At 41.5% G+C, this 18,483-nt stretch overlaps 1 protein-coding gene across 2 annotated transcripts; it reads left to right on the top strand.

Annotated features, from left to right (window-relative positions):
* On the top strand, window positions 1–13,362 carry LOC128746394 (ras-related protein Rab-40C). 2 transcript variants are annotated; one of them, XM_053843475.1, is made up of 5 exons: window positions 1–302; window positions 363–465; window positions 2,805–2,909; window positions 2,981–3,193; window positions 10,804–13,362. In XM_053843475.1, the coding sequence occupies exons 4-5, from the start codon at window positions 3,070–3,072 to the stop codon at window positions 11,502–11,504; spliced, it is 825 nt and encodes a 274-aa protein (XP_053699450.1). In that variant the 5' UTR covers window positions 1–302; window positions 363–465; window positions 2,805–2,909; window positions 2,981–3,069; the 3' UTR covers window positions 11,505–13,362. The 2 variants fall into 2 exon arrangements, with proteins under 2 accessions (XP_053699450.1, XP_053681559.1); XM_053825584.1 differs by lacking the exon at window positions 363–465.
* The last annotated feature ends 5,121 nt before the right edge of the window (window positions 13,363–18,483 follow it).

Genomic DNA, 18,483 nt, shown 5'->3' with positions numbered 1-18,483 from the left:
AGCGCATTAAAGTTAGACTAGAAAAATTGGAAAAATCACCGTCGTCGTCAGGAGTTTTTCTTGTTTGAAGCAAGACAAAAGAAAGCTGTTCTTTTAGGTCTGTGTTGTTCCGAAACGGGAAACCAGTATTGTGTGAAGTTTAGTGAAATTCGAAAAAATATGCGGTTTAAATGAGAACTTTGTTCCAAAAGTGAAAGCAATCATTTTCCTGGCGGCTGCACTTTCCTGTCAGGAAACCACTAATTCAGTTCCGTCCGCAAGTCTACATTCATGGAAAAACAGGATAGAAACATTTGAAATAGGTATTGTAATAACGTGGAAGGAATATTTTGGATATTTTAAATAATTGTTGAGTGTTACAGTGTAAGGTGCAAAACAGTGTTTCGCAATTGAGTGCCCACACGCATATACAAAGTAACACAGCAAAGGGAACGGGAAACGGGTTTCTGTTTTCGACACACACAGGTAATAACGTTAAATAATAAGAATCGCCTTTCCAACCCACTCTTGACCCACCAGCCACCCACCTGCCATTGCCTTTACACCTACGGAGTGGCCCCCGCCTCCTTTAAATGTTCTGCACGACTTGATAGAGTAGATCTTTGTGTATTTTTTGTTCTATTTGATCATTATTTTTTGCCGTTCAGCAGCGGCACTCATCGAAAAATCGCCGACATATTTTTCAAACATCTTTCCGAATATACATACATGGGGATGGGAATCGAAAGCAAAGGTATCGATAGTTGGTATCGCAAATGATACCGATATACTAGGTCTATCGGGTCTATCGCAACCAAAATATCGATACCTCGATATTCGCCGATATTGGAGCCCAAAATATTGCTAATTGCAAGGAAGATTGTCGAATGAATAAATGCGCAATCGTTCATAAAAGTGCTATTTTGGCTCAAATCGTTTCGGTCTCTTCGGCGCACTTATTACTTGGAATGTAACGAAAAAGTGCGCCGAAGATACCGAAATGGTTTAATGCAGAATCGCACTTTTATAAGCTATTTCGCGTTTGGATGGTACAATTTTCTATGCAATCAGCAATAAATATTTAGCAGTTTTCATAGCTCGAGATCCCGTCAAACAATTGAAAAAAGTCAATGAACCAAATGCAAAAAAATCGAGTGAGAGTTCGTTTTCCTCCGAGAGAGGAGCCAGTTGGGATTGTTTTTGTGCATCGAACTGTCGGGTGAAATCGGGTAACTTCATACCCCACGCAAACCCGAGCATGCTGACTTGATTGAAATGTTGCTATTTTGAATTTTCTGCATCTGCAGTAATCGAAGAAGAAAACGAGAACAATCTGTCACTGCTGGCTTCTCTCAGGTTTTTCTCTGCTCTACTACTTATAGCGTTTTTGATTTTGTTTAGATCCAACCTGCTGTGTTACCTGACTCACTGCGAAATGCGTTGTATTCGCGGTATCGTGTTGGTTCGAAAGGTTTCGAAAAATATCGCCCTTGTATCGAAAATATCGTTAATTTTGATCACTAAAAATAACGTACTTAAACGTTATATTTCATGTGCCAGTAGTACGCAATAATTGTATTGTGAAACTGAATTGTTATTTATGCAACTTTTTACAAATTAAATGGAATAACAAAAGCACAACTTATAAAAAATCGTTTGTTATCGATATTAACTGCATATGCGGTATAAACGAATAAAGCGTATGGTTACGTTTTATTTCAATAATACGCATATTCGCAGTGAGTCAGGTAAAACAGTAGGTTGCTGGGTGAAAAAACATTGTAGCGCAATTATACTCTCAAAATATATTTCACGTCGAAATCATAGGAAAAGTTATGTGGTTATTTCCATCCAGCGTTTCCTGCACTATTTACGTGATTTTCAGGTAGTTCGCACGCATACTAATGCGTTAACGTGAAAATCAGATAGATGTTATTATTTTTTCCAATAACAATCAGCTGAAAGTCACGTAAATCCCTGTAGAGAAATTTACGTGATTTTTCACGTGGAAAGGACGTGTGAATTATTTTGAGTATAGAAATGAGCGCCTATAGTTGTGCGCCCCAACTGCTCCTATACACTAAACCCCCGCTAATATGAAAAACACCTCGTTCAGATTGGACGAGTTTATTTTTAATCTGAATATTTGGTAACATACGCGTGAGATGCGCACCCTATATGAACTTGTTGTTTTGATTTGACGAAAACAAACGTTTTGAAAATATTTCAAACATGCGCGAATTCTAAACGTCCGGTTTGTAGAAGTGGTAATTGGCTCGGCGGTTTCGACTAAAATGCTATTAAGCTTGTTTATCAGCTTTTGAGAGAGATCTGGTTTGAAGAGCTTAAAGTAGTTTAAACATCACTTGTTCAAACACCATTTAAATGCTTACTTTATGCAGCTCTGATCGCCTTAAATCAACCCGTAAACAGCAATTACTCTTGCAATTCCGCTATCGTTGTTACTTGGGTTTGCTTTCGATACCACGAATATCGGATGAAAAAGTATCGATATCCGATAATATCGCTTGGCCTTATGTCGATGTTCGATATATCGGATGAAAATATCGATTCCCTCGGTTTCGACAAAATATCGCACATCCCAATAGCCGCTGGGCAGGCCAGCGGACCAGCGAACAAGCAAAGCAGTCAGTCAGCCAGTTGACCTTGCATTTTAATTTATTCACGAAGTTTGATTTCTGCTTCGAACAGCAGCGGGTACCAATACAAACCTTCTTTTTTCGATGCTTTTCTCTGCGGGCTGTATACCTAGTTGGTGCGTGCTTTTTCGCTTATTGATATCGCGTTTTTTTCTGCCGTTGCAGGTGATACGAAGTTTCTTCCTTAACGGTAGGAGCAGTTAAATTTTCCATCAGAACGGGACTCGATCCCTATGGCTGTGGCAGACCAACCGGTGGTCTATTTCAAAGGTCTGCGAGTATAGTATATTTACGCTTACAAATAGATGTTTTATTGCTTTTGTTTTTGACTTATTTTGCAGTTTTATTGGAACGCTACAAGTAACTGACTTAGCTGATTTCCGGAAGCGGATAAAGAATTTAAGAAGCTGGTTAGAACGGTTACAAAACCATGGCAAAGGAGTATGACTATCTGTTGAAGGTGCTTTTGGTAGGTGATAGTGACGTGGGAAAACAGGAAATTCTTTCCGGATTGGACGATGGTTCGTCTGAGAGCCCTTTTTGCAGTGGAAGCAGTGAGTATAATAAATCAAGCAAATTATTGATCATTTTAAAAGGTTACCCGGTAAGAGTTATTCTGACGACGACGTCGTAAAGATGCAAGCAATTTTAACCGGATAGATATTTATCGTAAAAAGACTACGTTAGAAAGGTAAAATGAAGATCTAAATACGTGCTAGGCGCGACAAGTGGTTAAGATGTCCAGTAGATGACGTAATAGAATGTACTATTGATAAATATAGTAATTGTCATGCATTTTAAAAAGCATAATATTTATTAATTTATCAAATCAACCAATAACACGTAGGCCTACGCAATCTGCGAAGATAAAGCAAAGTCTTTGTACTACATTCCGCTTTTGGAACTTGACCTTTTTATTCGACGGACTTCACAGCTAGTTATTACAGTACAGTAGGTACCTCGAGGTCAACACTGGGATTTGCCAAAATTTATAGTTTATAGCAATTTCTTTACGTTTTTTCGAAGTCATTTCTGCTCGTGTGCAAACCATTTACACGGAATTAAAATATTACAGTTTTCTGAAGGTTGAAGTAGGTAATTGAAGAACTGCAGGATCCCAGGTAACAAATAAGCATTTCCAATGCAATTTAATTGCAAGCCAATAAGCATTTAAGTTGCCTTAAATGCTATTTTGGCAAAATATGCGGCTACTTTACTGCTAACCCTCTTATAGTGCTGACAATGCTTATTTGCAGTTAGTTACCCACAAGAAGAATTTAAATAGAATTGTGGATGCCAATTTACAACAGTTCTGCAGTCAAAAAGCTGATAAATAGCAACCTGCAGTACAAAACGCCAGGGATGCTAATAAACGATTGATTTACTGCTTATACTAATGCTTATTGGTTACCTGGGATGTTTACTGGAATGGGGATTCTGAGGAATGCTCTGCAATCTCTCGCAATGGCTTTGCGCTGCTGGTCGAAATGTGCAAAGATAAAAAAAGGTATTTTAACAGATGGCCATGCGGTGATCGAAAGCTGCAAGCAGTACTTCGGTGAACACCTCAATGGCGTGCAGACGGAAGACTATGATAGGGAAAGATACGACTTCCTTGGCGCAGCGACGGAAATGTACGAATCCCAACGACAAGTGCAGTTTAAGAAGCTATCTACCAGCTGAACAATAATAGGCCATTAGGAAAGGATGGTTTTAGAGTGAAGCTTATCAAAACAGATCCGGACAAGTTGGCCAGGGGTCTACATCAATCGATGGTCAAGATTTGAAACGAGAAACGACTGCGGATCCTGGGGAATCGGAGAATGGGATTACCTGCCCTATTTACAAGAAAATTACGTGAAAATGCCAGCTACTAAGTGCTTTAACAAGTCATCTTCCATTAACTGCCGCCGCTCGCCATTAGATACTACTTTACTTACTGTAGCAGCCAAGAGCAGGGTGGCTCTTGCCGTATCAAGAATTCCTCTCTATTGTTACTCGGTCCTGGGCTACTTGTCGCCAATTCGTTGCACTTCTCGACACACTCAAGCCGGCTTCAACCTGATCGATCCATTTAGCACGTTGGGCCCCTCTATTCCTGGTGCCGTTGGGGTTCTTGAAGAGAACAGATTTCACTGCACAGTCGTCCGGCATCCTTGGGACGTGGCCGGTCCACCGTAGTGTCTCAGCTTTCGCCAGGTGTACGATGGGAGTCTCTCCAAGCAGTGCCTGTACCCCTGTAGCTCGTGATTCATGCGCCTCCGCTATTCTCCGCTTTCCGTTTGTACTCCGCAATACCTTTCGTTCAAATACGGCAAATGCAAGTATGTGTTCCGTAAGCAAAGTTACTGTCTCAAGTTCGTAGGGAACTACCGGTCTGATTGGCGTTTTGTACATCGTCAGCTTTGTGCGATGGCGTATGCTCCTTGATCGAAGCGTCTTGCGAAGGGAAAAGTAGGCTCGATTTCCAGCTTGAATACGTCGTTGGATCTTCTTACTCGTATTATTGTCGGCGGTGATCAGAGATCCCAAACATACGAACTTATCAAACACTTCCAGTTCATCGGCGTCAATAGTCACTGTCCGTGGGAGGCAAACGCTGCTTTATCTTGAGCCTCTTTCTACCATATATTTGGTTTTCGACGCATTAATTTTTAACCCTATCCTCCTAACATCCGGTTTTTGTCTGGCGTAGATTGCCTCCGCCGTCTCAAGGTTTCTAGTAATGATGTCGAGGTCGTCTGCGAAGGCTAGGAGTTGGCTACTCTTGATTAAAATCGTTCCTCTCATTTCGATGCCCGTTCGCCGGATTATACCTTCAATAGCGATATTGAATAACATACAGAAAAGTCCATCCCCTAGCCGCAACCCTCCGCGCGTTTCGAAAGGACTCGAGATTATCCCCGAGACGCGCACGTAGCACATCTTTCGCTCCAGAGTAGCTTTGTTCAGCCGCGTCAGTTTTTCCGGAAAACCGTAGTCGTGCATTAACTGTTCGCGTTCAACTGTATCGTATGCTATTGGGGATAGACGACGCAACAAAATCTGGGAGAGCACCTTGTAAGCGGCGTTGACCAACGTGAAGCCGCGATAATTACAGCAATATAGTCGGTCGCCCTTCTTGTATATGGGACAGACTAAACTCTCGTAAAACTTGCGCTTGTGATTAGCTCGGAATAGTTGTTTCAGCTCCTCATGATATCTGTCCTCCTTCTGGCGCTTTTTCCTCCTCAGGATCGTGGTCAACTCATACCGCACTCGTCGATACATACTTGGCCAAATTCTCTCTCGTGGATATCCTTAGATAGTTTTTCCAAGCTCTTTTTTCCTCTCTATTACTTGATGGCATTCCCCGTCAATCCACTCATTTCGTGCACTCGAGGTTTCCACTCCTAGCACCGCGGTTGCGACCTCGTTGACGGTCGAGCGTATCATACTCCATCCGTTTTCGCGGGTCGAAGCATCCAGCTCCACAGAGGAAGGCAGAGCTTTACCCAGCACGCGCGTGTAGTTTTCGGCAACTGGCGGGTTGTTTAGCAGCCGAATGTTCAACCGAGGACCGTAGGGAGCGTACGTTGGTGATGTTCGAGAAAAACCGACAGAATAAGAAAGATGACACAAAATTGACGCTTATTTGGGGTTCAGAGCAAAGCAATAAGCCTGGATCTACATTATTTTTAGCACCGCAAAATTTAGTGAAAAAGTCATAACTTTTTTGTTTATGTTATTTTTGGCGAAATATATTTTATAATATCCTAATTTTTACAGATTGTGACCATACTTCGGTTAATCCTAGAGCTATTCCGGTGATTCTTGGGGGAATTTTGATCTGCTGCGAAAGGTCAAAGAGGGTCCTTCACTAAAGGAGTCCGGGACTAACGTAGTAAGAACCCATGTGAGATGCTCTTCGAGCTTAGAATTGATTCAACGCTTAAAATTAAAGGCCCGAACCCTGTCGAAACTGTGCGTTGAGAAACCAGCTCAGCACTGGGGTGCCACCTACTTAGATTAGATGGCGTAAACCATATGGAAATGTACAGATCGTAATGATCAACTTGACGAAGGTAACCGTCAGCAAAATGCTGGAGGCTGGCAATATGAGAGTAGGGTGGTCAGTGTGCACGCTCAAGACTGGACCGATGCCTCAAGTGCATGGGCTTCGGCTATCGGACGGATAAGTGTAAAGCCCCCGATCCGTGAAAGCTGTGTTGGCGATGTGGCGAGAAATGCTATTTTGCGTATAATGGGTGACGAAACGATTCAGATGTCTGCTCTGTACGGCAGATGCGGGCAACAAACACGCTACCGATGGGCCAATATGCTTTGTGAAGGCCCTAAGACAGTAAAGTGCAAGTTACATAAATTAATCTCAAACACTGCTATATGGCACAGCAGTTTCTTTGGCAGTATTCCATACAAGACGTGACATCAAATGACCAAGAAGGGTACGTGATCGCGATTATATTTAATGACGTCTACATCTGTATCTGATATGCTCCGCCCAGGCGGATACCGGAGCAGTTCGACCAAATGTTAAATAAGCTAGCTGACAAATTCACGGTACTTGAACTAATAATCATTAGAGGCGACTTCAATGCTCTAGGGAACAAAGTTTACTCTAAGCTCTATCCAAGCTAGACGTAAGGCTAGCAAACAGCTTGGAGGGTAAGCGATGAATACACGCATAGCAATCATCAAGCTATCCGGTATAATCTTATACCGGATTAAGGTAGACCGGTCGGAGATGCAAGGTAAAAAGCTTCTACAAAGATCTCTTTGTGGAAGTAGTTGGCGTAGAAAGCAACCACTCGAAATCGATTTCTCTCGTTAGAACGTTGGTCAGCTGATTGAACAACATCCTAACAAGAGCATGCGACATGACCGTGGCTAGGATCGTTGAAAATCCAGCGTAAGCAAATGATGTTGTCACTCCGATCATGATTGAATGGTTCATTGATGGGTTTAAGATGAAGTAGGTCGCGATGGGATACCTTAGGAAGCATTGAAATTGGCGATTTATGCATACCCTGATATGGTTAGAGAGACGCTTCAGAACTGCCTTGAAACATGTGAATTGCTAGGCAAATGGAAAGTGTAAAGATGATTAGTATTACTGCCAAAACGGGGGAAACCACAAAGGGATCTCTGATGCCTATAGGATCTGTTTGCTGGACACGCTAGGGAAGAGTGCTAGTATCCGATACAGCCCACGTGATGATGCCAAAAAATATCAAAGTGATCGTGGGAGTCTCAGGGTTCGATTTTTGTTCCTACGCTCTGAAACGCGATAGTACGATGATGTGCTGAGGCTCAAGCTGTCCTCTTGGGTCAAGATTATAAGCCTTGCCAGTGATTTCGTCCTAACAGTAATAGACGAGTTCCTTGAGGAAGTAAAGACGCTAGTATCACTGTACCGTAACCACAATAGAGAGAGAGATGACTGGGGTCAATCTATGATTGGCTTACTTTAAGACGGAGACTATAATGATCAGCAACCGCAAGGCGGCACTAGAGAAGCCAGAATTAAAGAAGGGAAGTGTACATAAGTTATTCTCGCGCCGTGTGTATCTATCTATACCTATAAAGAAGGATTTCTGTCTGTCTGTCTGTCTGTCTGTCCGTATGTTCCTTATAGAATCGAAAACTACTGAACCAATCGGCATGAATGTATGCATGTAGAGGTTTTTTGGGGCCAAGAAAGGTTTTAGTGATGGTTAGAAACCCCTCCCCCCACTAAGAGGGGGGGCTCCCATACAAATGAAACACAAATTACTGCATAACTCGACAACTAATCAAGCAAATAGAACAAAATTTGGCATGTGGGTGTTTTCGGTGACAAGAATTTATTCTATGGTAAATTGAGACCCCTCCCCTCTTTATAAGGGGAATTATAATTCCTCTCCTCTTTAAAAGGGGGGGCTTCCATACAAATTTCCTCATAACTCGAGAACAAATGGAACCAAATTTGGCATGTAAAAGTTTTCTAGGGCATGAATATTTTCTATGGTGAATTAGAACCCCTCCCCACTTTAGGAGGGGGGGCTCCTACACAAATGAAATTCAAGTTTCCTCATAACTCGAGAACTAATCAAGCAAATAGAACCAAATTTGGCATATGGAGGTTTCTGGAGGCAAAAATACTTTCTATGGTGAATTAGGACCCCTCCCAACTTTAAGAGGGGGTGCTTCTACACAAATGAAATACAAATTTCCTCATAATTCGAGAATTAATCAAGCAAATGGAACCATATTTGGCATGTGGGTGTTTTTGGAGGCAACCATTTTTTCTATGATGAATTAGGACCCCTTACCTTTTTAAGAGGGGGGGGCTCTCATACAAACGAAATACAAATTTCCTCATAACTCTAGAACTAATCAAGCAAATGGAACCAAATTTATCACCTACATCAGCGGTTCCCAACCTTTTTTCGGTTCGCGTACCCCCTGACGGATTTCCCTATACTATTCTGCAGCGAACTAAAGTTTTGGCGAACCCCCATTTGGGAACCGTTGACCTACATGATAAATATGGTTCCATTTGCTTGATTAGTTCTAGAGTGTTTGTAGGCAAGAATATTTTCTATGGTATATTTTCTATGGATTTCCCCACTTTAAGAGGGGGGGGGGGCTCCTATACAAATGAAAAACAAATTTCCTCATAACTCGAGAACTAATCAAGCAAATGGAACCAAATTTGACATGTAAGTGGTTTTGGACGCAAGATTTTTTTCTATGGTGAATTGAGACCCCTCTCTTCTTTAGAAAGCGAGTTATGGCCCATCTCCCCTTTAAGAGGGTGGGCTTCCATACAAATGAAATGCAAATTTCCTCTTATCTCGAGAACTAATCAATCAAATGGAACCAAATTTGGCATGTGGGAGTTTTAGATGGCAGAAATTTTTTCTATGGTGAATTACGACCCCTTCCCCTTTTAAGAGGGGAGCTCCCATACAAATGAAATTCAAATTTCCTTATAACTTGAGAACTAATCAAGCAAATGGAACCAAATTTGGCATGTGGGAGATTTTGGAGTCTTGAATTTATTTTATGATAGTTAGAGACCTCTCACCCCTGTGGTAGGGGGATATGGACTCTCATTCAAATAAAACAGAAATTTTTGCGAAACTCAAAAACTAATCGAACTCGAGAAATTCGAGACTCTTCCATAAAACATTAGTCAATACAAGACCACAAAAACTATCTATAGTAACACTAGATCATTCAGGACGAGACGGTCGCGAGTGTTGCCGGTGACCCGCCGTCGAAAGCGCCGCCCACTGGGGGGCTTGCAAAATTCGAGATTGTGACAAAGATCATCCGAGATTCATGATTTATGTACAACACAGGTTAATTTGTGGCAATACGAAGTTTGTCGGGTCAGCTAGTATGTTATATTCGCTCCGCCGCCGTGTACATTTTCATAACTTTCTCGCCGTGTGTATTTATGAAAATCTCGCCGTGCGAACATTTGGACTCCACTGTGGATCACCGATTTAAATAGTCGCAAATAAAGATAAACATTTGCATAAAACTTATTAATTATTTCCTAACGGAGAAGGCTGCTTTTCATTACAAAATCTAGAAGGAGGAGTCTGAGCCGAAGTTCTAATAATCATTGACCAACGACGTGCTTTGAGTATCACGCGGCGAACAGCGATAATTTGTCGCACATAAATGATCACTACATGATCGACCGCATCGCTTGTCCGCTACAGTGAACAATGTCGTCGCCACCCTTGCACGGCAACAGACGGCCTGGAAACAGCGTGCGTAGACGATAGCATAATTACTGCTTATGAGTTTGAATGTTAGAAAGGATTGATTGGGAACCAAATCGAAAAGTGATGCTTTACCGGGTAGTTCGAGCATCGAACGGATTCCAGGAGGAGTAACAGTATGAGAGAAACCTGTTACTGGTTCCATATTCTCTTTCCCCGAGCAGTCCCTTGTCTGGAACGGGGCGGTTGCAGCACGCTTGACCTCCCCTCGCCAATTTTGTGCCAAATCATGCGTTACGGCAAAGTTGTCATTGATGGCTACAATTATCCTTAACGTCCTGAAAAAAATATTTATATTTATTATTGATTGTAGTATTACAAGAGTGAATGTGAAGAATAAATATACTAATGACGGGTTCTAACCTTTTCCTTCCAATGCAACTCAGCTGCCTACAAAACCACGACTATCCTGTTGGACGGAAAGCGCGTCAAACTGCAGGTATGGGACACTTCTGGTCAGGGACGCTTCTGTACTATCATACGATCGTATTCCCGCGGAGCGCAGGGCATAATCTTGGTGTACGACATAACCAACAAGTGGAGCTTCGATGGGCTGAGCCGTTGGCTGAAGGAAGTGGAAGAGCACGCGCCGGGCGTCCCCAAGGTTCTGGTCGGCAACCGGTTGCATTTGGCCTTCAAACGTCAGGTGGCTGCCAAGCAGGCAGAACTGTACGCCTCCCGTAACAAGATGGCTTGCTTTGAGATTTCTCCACTGTGTGATTTCAACATTCGCGAATCGTTCTGCGAACTGGCCCGCATGGTGTTACACCGTAACGGAATGGAACGAATCTGGCGCTCGAACAAAGTCCTCTCGTTGCAGGAACTCTGCTGCCGGACGATCGTTCGCCGGACAAGTGTGTACGCCATCGATACACTTCCACTGCCACCGTCGGTAAAGTCCTATCTGAAATCGTACGCCCTGACGTCGTCGCAGTGCCTTAATACGGTGCTGCATCACAACACAATACCGGCGTCGAACGCGAAGAACCTCAAGTGCAAAACACCCACCGGTCATTTAAAACTGCACCGAACAAGCGCTATCAGCAGCGTCAGCGGCAGCATGCGGAATAGCTGCGTGATTTCCTGATTAGCATCGATGATGGCGTCGCTGAGGCGGATTTTCATTCCCCGCCAGCGGCGGCGATCTCGTTCGGGTGGCGGCGGCGATGCCGGTGGCGCAGGCAGCGGCAGCAGCAGACGCAGCAGCCAGAGCACGGCTGTTTTCATCGGGACCGGTGGCGTTGCCGGCGGTAAGAGTGGTTGTTGTTTTTAAGGTTAATTTTTTAATGTTATATACTCATTGGTTGCTTCCTACGTTTCATGATCTGTATAGAAAGTGTTATAATTTTGGAATTAAATGAAGGTTATTTTCTATGTTTATTTTATATTTCTGTATGATTTTATGTTTTTCTGCTTTTGTATCCAAGTTAGTCTTTTTTGAAGATTTACATCAAAAAGATCAAGGTTATAGTTTGAGTTGGTTTCGATTCAACAAAAACGAAATTTTCCTATGCATGTTTCCAGTAAATCTTCAAAGAGGACTCGTTTGTGTAGTTTTTTGTTTCGTTTTTGTTAGTGTATATCCTTAGTTGTACAGAAATAAATCCAGGAAAACGACAAACGACAGTTTTGGTTAAGACGCAAATCGCCAGTGACGGCACATCAAAGCATTTTAGTAATAAGACAAAGGCGCATAAATCGTTTGGCAAAATTTGGGCCGAAAAAAGTAACTTATTCTGATTATATCATAAATATATACCAAATACTAATTTTATACATTTACATTAAATTATAACTTAATCGTAAGACGAAAAGCACACAAAATTGAAGGAAATGTGTAAATCATTTTCTCCCGAGTTCTGACTAACATCGAGAACAAGATTAACATTATTATAGAGTTACTAATTGGTTAAGTGTTTTTTTTATTTAAAACGAAAGGAGAAAATGCAAAAAAAAAATGGAGATTACAATTATCACAAGAAAGCAACCACAACAAATCTATCACGACACGTCCAACTAAACCTCACATAGATTTTTCGAAGTTTCTAATCTCTATATTGTAAGAAGCAACTAATAAAATCATTGTAGTAGGTCACATATAAGCTTCGCTTGTACTTCCAGACGAGTTATCCTTTATCCAGTGTTGCCATACTAATTAGAGGAAGAGAGAGAGAGAGGGGTGTAGAATGAGCAGTCAACGTTGCTCCTAAGTCTGATTTCTTTCGTTTTAAATGTTCACTCTTTCAAAAAGTGTGACGTGATTGTTTTGTAATCTCAAGGAAGCGTTAACCCGGAAATTGCAACTAAGAAGGAAGAGGAAGACAACATCTGAAAACGTAAACATACAAACGAATACACCCTCACATTCATGTAGTTTCGATTTAACAGCTTGCTAACTATCTATCAACAAATATTAAAGCGTGCGATTTATTAAAATATTCACCCAAATCATACGCTAACGACTGAAATGATGCATAAGGTTCACATTACTAGGCATAACCCGATACAATATAGGTACACATACAAGAATGTATTTACTCAAATACAGAAAGTAAAATTGCCGCAGTCGAATCGCAGTGAACTAACTTTTGTTTCCGTACTGATAAACTTGAGAGTTTAGTTCGATTTCTAAAATCTCACTGCAACTGCGCTCTGTCCGTTTTTGAATGTAGGTTTTCCCCGGTATAACTGTCGCGTCAAAGCTAAGTCATACATACACAGCAGATAGTAGCATCTAACAAACTTAATCCCATTTTGCATAGAAGATATAAAAAGAAACATTTTTTGGCAAATGTTAATGCCTACCTGAAAGTTCGTATTTGTATTATAATATATACATAAACTTGCGTTAATATGAGCATTGGAAAGCGCATAACAATAGTTTACAGTTTACCTTGTACATATACACACAATATATATGAAATGACAAAATTATTATAAACAAAACCAAGTATTCTCAAAAAAAGTGTGTAAAATATGCTATACGCATATCCGAATTTCGTTCTTTGTTGGTGTGTACCTAACCTACTTTCTATCATATATCGTAAATCATTGATAAATTCATGCGGATTTATTGTGTTGACGTCGCACAGTCACCGGCTTACCCCCTGGTCGACGTACTGTTCCTGGTTCTCTGTTGAAGATAGTTCTGGCGGTTCTATGGCCAGGCATTCTGACCACGTGACGAGCCCACCACAACCCGTTGATTACATTCTTTAGAATAATAAAGTCATTCTTTGTTACTCGTTCAGTCCAAGCAACTCTCGTGTTTGTATTTTGATTTTTAACGATGGCAGGCATTATTATTCGAATATTTTTTAAAGCGGTAGACTTTTCAACAGGCGAAGGGAATTTTTTTCCATGTGTGGACTCATTACTGCGACCAGTATAGTTGATCTATTGTAATATCGCCCGGGTGTTTGCTGTATGACCTACACTGCATTTCTTTTTGCTATAATCGCTATTGAGTGAGCGATATGCTTATTTTATTTATTTAATTTATTTCACCATCTTCGACTACGTCGTACAGATTGTTTACTTAATAACTAACTTAAGCCTCGGATTCTACTACTAAACACATTTCTAGACAGAGTAAAATCGAACACATTACAAACATCGTTGAAGGAACGCAAGCAGACATTAAAACAATTATTCACACCATAATTTGTTCTGTGGAATTGGATGGCCAATAACGGTGGATTGCGAAGCCGACGTGGAGGTACATTCCACGGTATCTGGTACAGGAGTTCCGGGCAATCCACATTGCCTGTTATTAGGTCGAATATAAATAGACGCTGCTGTTTGACGCGCCGGACTGCGAGTGTATCCAGGCTAATCAGTTGACAACGGTCTATGTAACTGGGAAGATTGACTGGATCATTCCACGGTAGCTGACGCAAGGCGAATCGCACAAATTTCTTCTGAATCCGCTCAATCGCAAGGATCTGTGTTACGTGTGCAGGAGCCCAAACCGGGGAAGCATACTCCAAAATGCTGCGTACGAGAGAGCAATATAGCGTCTTGAGGCAATAAACGTCAGTGAATCCAGACGCATGGCGTCGCATAAAACCAAGCACGGTGTATGCTTTAGCAGTGACTCTACTTATATGCTCGTCGAACCTCAATTTAGAGTCAATAGTAACGCCTAGGTCGAGAATAGAGTTAACACGTTCCAGACAATCCGGTCCCATGCTGTATTGATGAAGTAAAACGGTGTTACGGCGACTGTATGATATTACTTTACACTTATTGCTGTTAACACGCATGCCGTTGTCACTGCACCAGACTAGCAGACGATTAATATCCTCCTGTAATGCGACACAATCGGCAGGGGCACCAATCACCCGAAAGATTTTTAGATCGTCGGCAAACGATAATTTCGATGATGACAGCAGCTCGACCAGGTCATTAATATAAATTATAAAGATGAGCGGGCCAAGCACACTGCCTTGAGGAACACCAGACGATATGTCAAATGTTCTGGAGCGCACGGAGTTTACTGTAACGAATGCTTTGCGATCGGATAAGTATGAGTAAAGCCATTCGGTAAACCATGAGGGAAATCCGATGTAGTTCAGTTTTTCAATAATGAGATTGTGTGGTACAGTATCAAAAGCTTTCGCAAAATCAAAATAGATAGTATCCACTTGCCGCTTAGCTTCTAGCTCACGTGAAATCGCCGTGACGTAGCACATAAGATTTGATGTTGTCGAACGATGCTTCATAAATCCATGCTGGCTGTTAGAGATGATCGGTGCCACTGATCTGTATATAGTTGTATGGAGTAGTTTTTCGAATACCTTGCTGAGGCTGCAAAGTATGGATATGCCACGGTAATTGGTGACCGATTTGTAACTTCCGGACTTATGGATCGGCACGATGGACGCCATTTTCCATGCAATTGGGAACGATCCACTACTGATTGAGCGGTTAAAAATAGCGGTAATCGGCGATGCAAGCGAAACGGCGCAGTTTTTTAAAAATACTGGTGGTAGACTGTCTGTTCCGGGTCCTTTCGTTGAATCGAGATCTTCAAGAGCTTTCCGAACCTCGTCTATAGAAAACTGCACTAGTGGTAGATTAATATCACGGAACGGTATATGCTCGAAGCAGTTGTGTCGCTGGACGGGTGATGCTTTACCAAATACGCCCTCGAAAAACGTAGCGAAAAGATTAGCTGATTCTGAGCTCGAATGAGAAGTTGTTCCTTCGAAGTTGACCGACGGAGGAATATTGTTGCCAGTTTTGCGTTTCTTAACAAAATTCCAGAAACAGGAGGGGTCCTGTTTAACAGCAGACTGAGTCCTTTGCAAATAGTTGTCATATGTTGCGGTAAGGACAGCTTTATACTCATCCTCACGCTCCCGAAGTTTAGCTCTATCAGATTCGCTTTTAGTAAAGAAATATTGGTTGCGCATTTTACGGAGGTTGTTACGAAGGTTTCGGAGCTGAGGGGTCCACCACGGTTGCTTGAAGTTGGAGACCAACGCTTGTCTTTTTTTGGGCACATGTCTAGTGATAACACCTAAAAGTGAATCATAGACAGCAAGTAGCATCTGGTCAACTGAGTCAGTGTTAAAAAATTGATTGTCCCACTCCATGTCCGCAAAAATAGAGTTCAACAGATCATAGTCACATGCAGAGTAGTCAAATCTGATCTGATCAACTTGGTCGTCAGGTATTGTCGCGTCCATCTCGTCAAGTAATAAAATGAATGGTTCGTGATGATAGTCGACAGGCAACAGTGGAGAGGGCGGTGCTACTATATCAAGATATTCTGGAGTATTGGTAAATACCAGGTCCAAGAGCCTACTATTCGTGTTGACAATATTGTCGTGTCCGTCGGTTATTTCCAACCGAGCCCTCCGGAATACGGAACAACGTCCGTCAAAGTCTACGTTCGTCCAAAAACTGACTTGTTTAGAGCATGCTATATCATGCCACAGTATGCGTAAGTCTCATATTGAACGATTCATTTCTCTCCTTGTCTCTCATCGTTCGTACGACGGTATGAAGTATTCCACCACGCACACATATAAGGATTTTTTGACATTAGCTGAGGCCCTCGCTGAGGCTGTTTGCAGTAGGAATAATATCAAAAACATCAAATATCAAACTCCCGGATCCTCTCCTCCACTCTTCGCTCCCCTCTCACTCCTACATAACCGATCCTCAGCTAATGTCATTCTGGTTAGTGACGAAACCGCAAATTACTTCATTCTTCCTATGCAAGGGGTTTCAGTTACACTCAAGTAAATAATTCAGTTTCATTAGATTTGTTTTACGCTGATTCATCTAACTCGGCTCGTTCCCTACATTCACCCCCTCCTCTACTCTTCTGATTAATTGACCAAAAAAAAAATCTTATGACCATCATCATTTTTGACATCCGCATCGTTTTAATCATTACCACTATCAATTTCGTCATTACCATTATAATTACCATTACCATCATCATAATTAAAATCGTTAACATAATTAAAATCGTTAACATAATTAAAATCATCAACATCATCAAAACGTTCAAAATCATCATTCACGCCATCGAAATAATTAAAATCAACATCTATATCAACATCTTCATCAAATAGTCATCATTATCTAAACCGTCAACATTATCCACGACTTCAAAATCATCAGCATCATCAAAATGATTATCATCCAGGTCAACAAAACTAACATCATTGAAATAACCAAATCGTCAATATCGTCTACATATTTTTCGACATTACCATCATCATTTACGTCATTATCACTATCATTTTTATCGTCATCATTTTCTATCATCAATACTATCATTGTCGTCATTACCATTATCATTTTCGTTATTACCCTCATCATTTTCGTCATTACCATTGCTATTTTGGCATTACCATCGTCATTTTCGTTATTAGCATCGCTTTCGTTTCGTCTTTACAATCATCTCTTTCATCAGATTCGTCATTGCCATCATCATTTACTTCATTTCTATCTTTATATTCGTCATTACAGCCATCACATACGTCAGATTCGATATTACCATAATCATTTACCTCATTTTCATCATCACTTTAGTCATTATTATAATTATTTTCTTCATTGCAATCCTTACTTTCAATATCACCAGAATCAGTTTTGTCATTACCATAATTATTTCCGTCATTGCAATCATCATTTTCATTATCAACTCTCAGGGAAACCTTCGCACACAAGCGATTTTCTACAGGCCAGATCAAACTACGTATATCAGCGTGTTTCAATAAACTATTCTATTTCTACCTTTCTAGAGGCACGCGAATCACACACGAAGCATATGCAAAAAGTAGCCCTCACAGAGGCAGCTAAAAGATATCAGGATCAGATTCGTGTTTTTCGACGAAGCATATGCAAAAAGTAGCCCTCACAGAGGCAGCTAAAAAAATAACCAGATGCATACAAGCATCTTTTCAACTTTCTCCGATGAACGTTTACCAGACACCGCTAATACGCCCATACCACCGTATTCCGAAAAGGCAGGCGCACACAAGCGAGTTACTAAAAGTCCCTCTCAGGGGAGCAATCGCATACAAACAAATTTGCACTGTCTTCCCAGAGGCGATCAAACTACGCATACCAGCGTGTTTCAGCACGCGAATCACACACAAAGCATATACAAAAAGTTGCCCTTACAGAAGCAGCTAAAAAATAACCAGATGCGCACAAGCATCTTTTCAACTTTCTCAGATGAACTTTGCCAGACGCTACTAATACGCGCACACCAGCGTATGCCAATAAAGTCTGGCGCACACAAGCGAGTTACTAAAAGTCCCACTCAGGGGAGCTTTCGTACACAAACGATTTCGCACAGCCTTCTCAGAGGCAATCAAACTACGCATACCAGCGTGTTTCAATAGACAATTCTGCCAAAATCCCTCTCAGGGGAGCTATTGTACACAAATGATTTCGCACAGCCTTCTCAGAGGCGATCAAACAACGCATACCAGCGTGTTTCAGCACGCGAATCACACACAAAGCATATGCAAAAAGTCGCCCTTACAGAGGCAGCTAAAAAATAACCAGATGCGCACAAGCATCTTTTCAATTTTCTC

This window comes from Sabethes cyaneus, chromosome 1, assembly GCF_943734655.1.
Source record: "Sabethes cyaneus chromosome 1, idSabCyanKW18_F2, whole genome shotgun sequence".
NCBI lineage: Eukaryota > Metazoa > Arthropoda > Insecta > Diptera > Culicidae > Sabethes > Sabethes cyaneus.
Note: the sequence above shows the minus strand (reverse complement) of the source record. Positions and strands in the feature narration are given on the sequence as shown.

Excerpts from the sequence above, each read along its gene's own strand:
- LOC128746394 (XM_053825584.1), top strand. The coding sequence starts at position 3,070 with ATGGCAAAGGAGTATGACTATCTGTTGAAGGTGCTTTTGGTAGGTGAT. Across the intron at positions 3,194-10,803 it reads CCCTTTTTGCAGTGGAAGCA|CTGCCTACAAAACCACGACT; the intron begins GTGAGTATAATA and ends AATGCAACTCAG.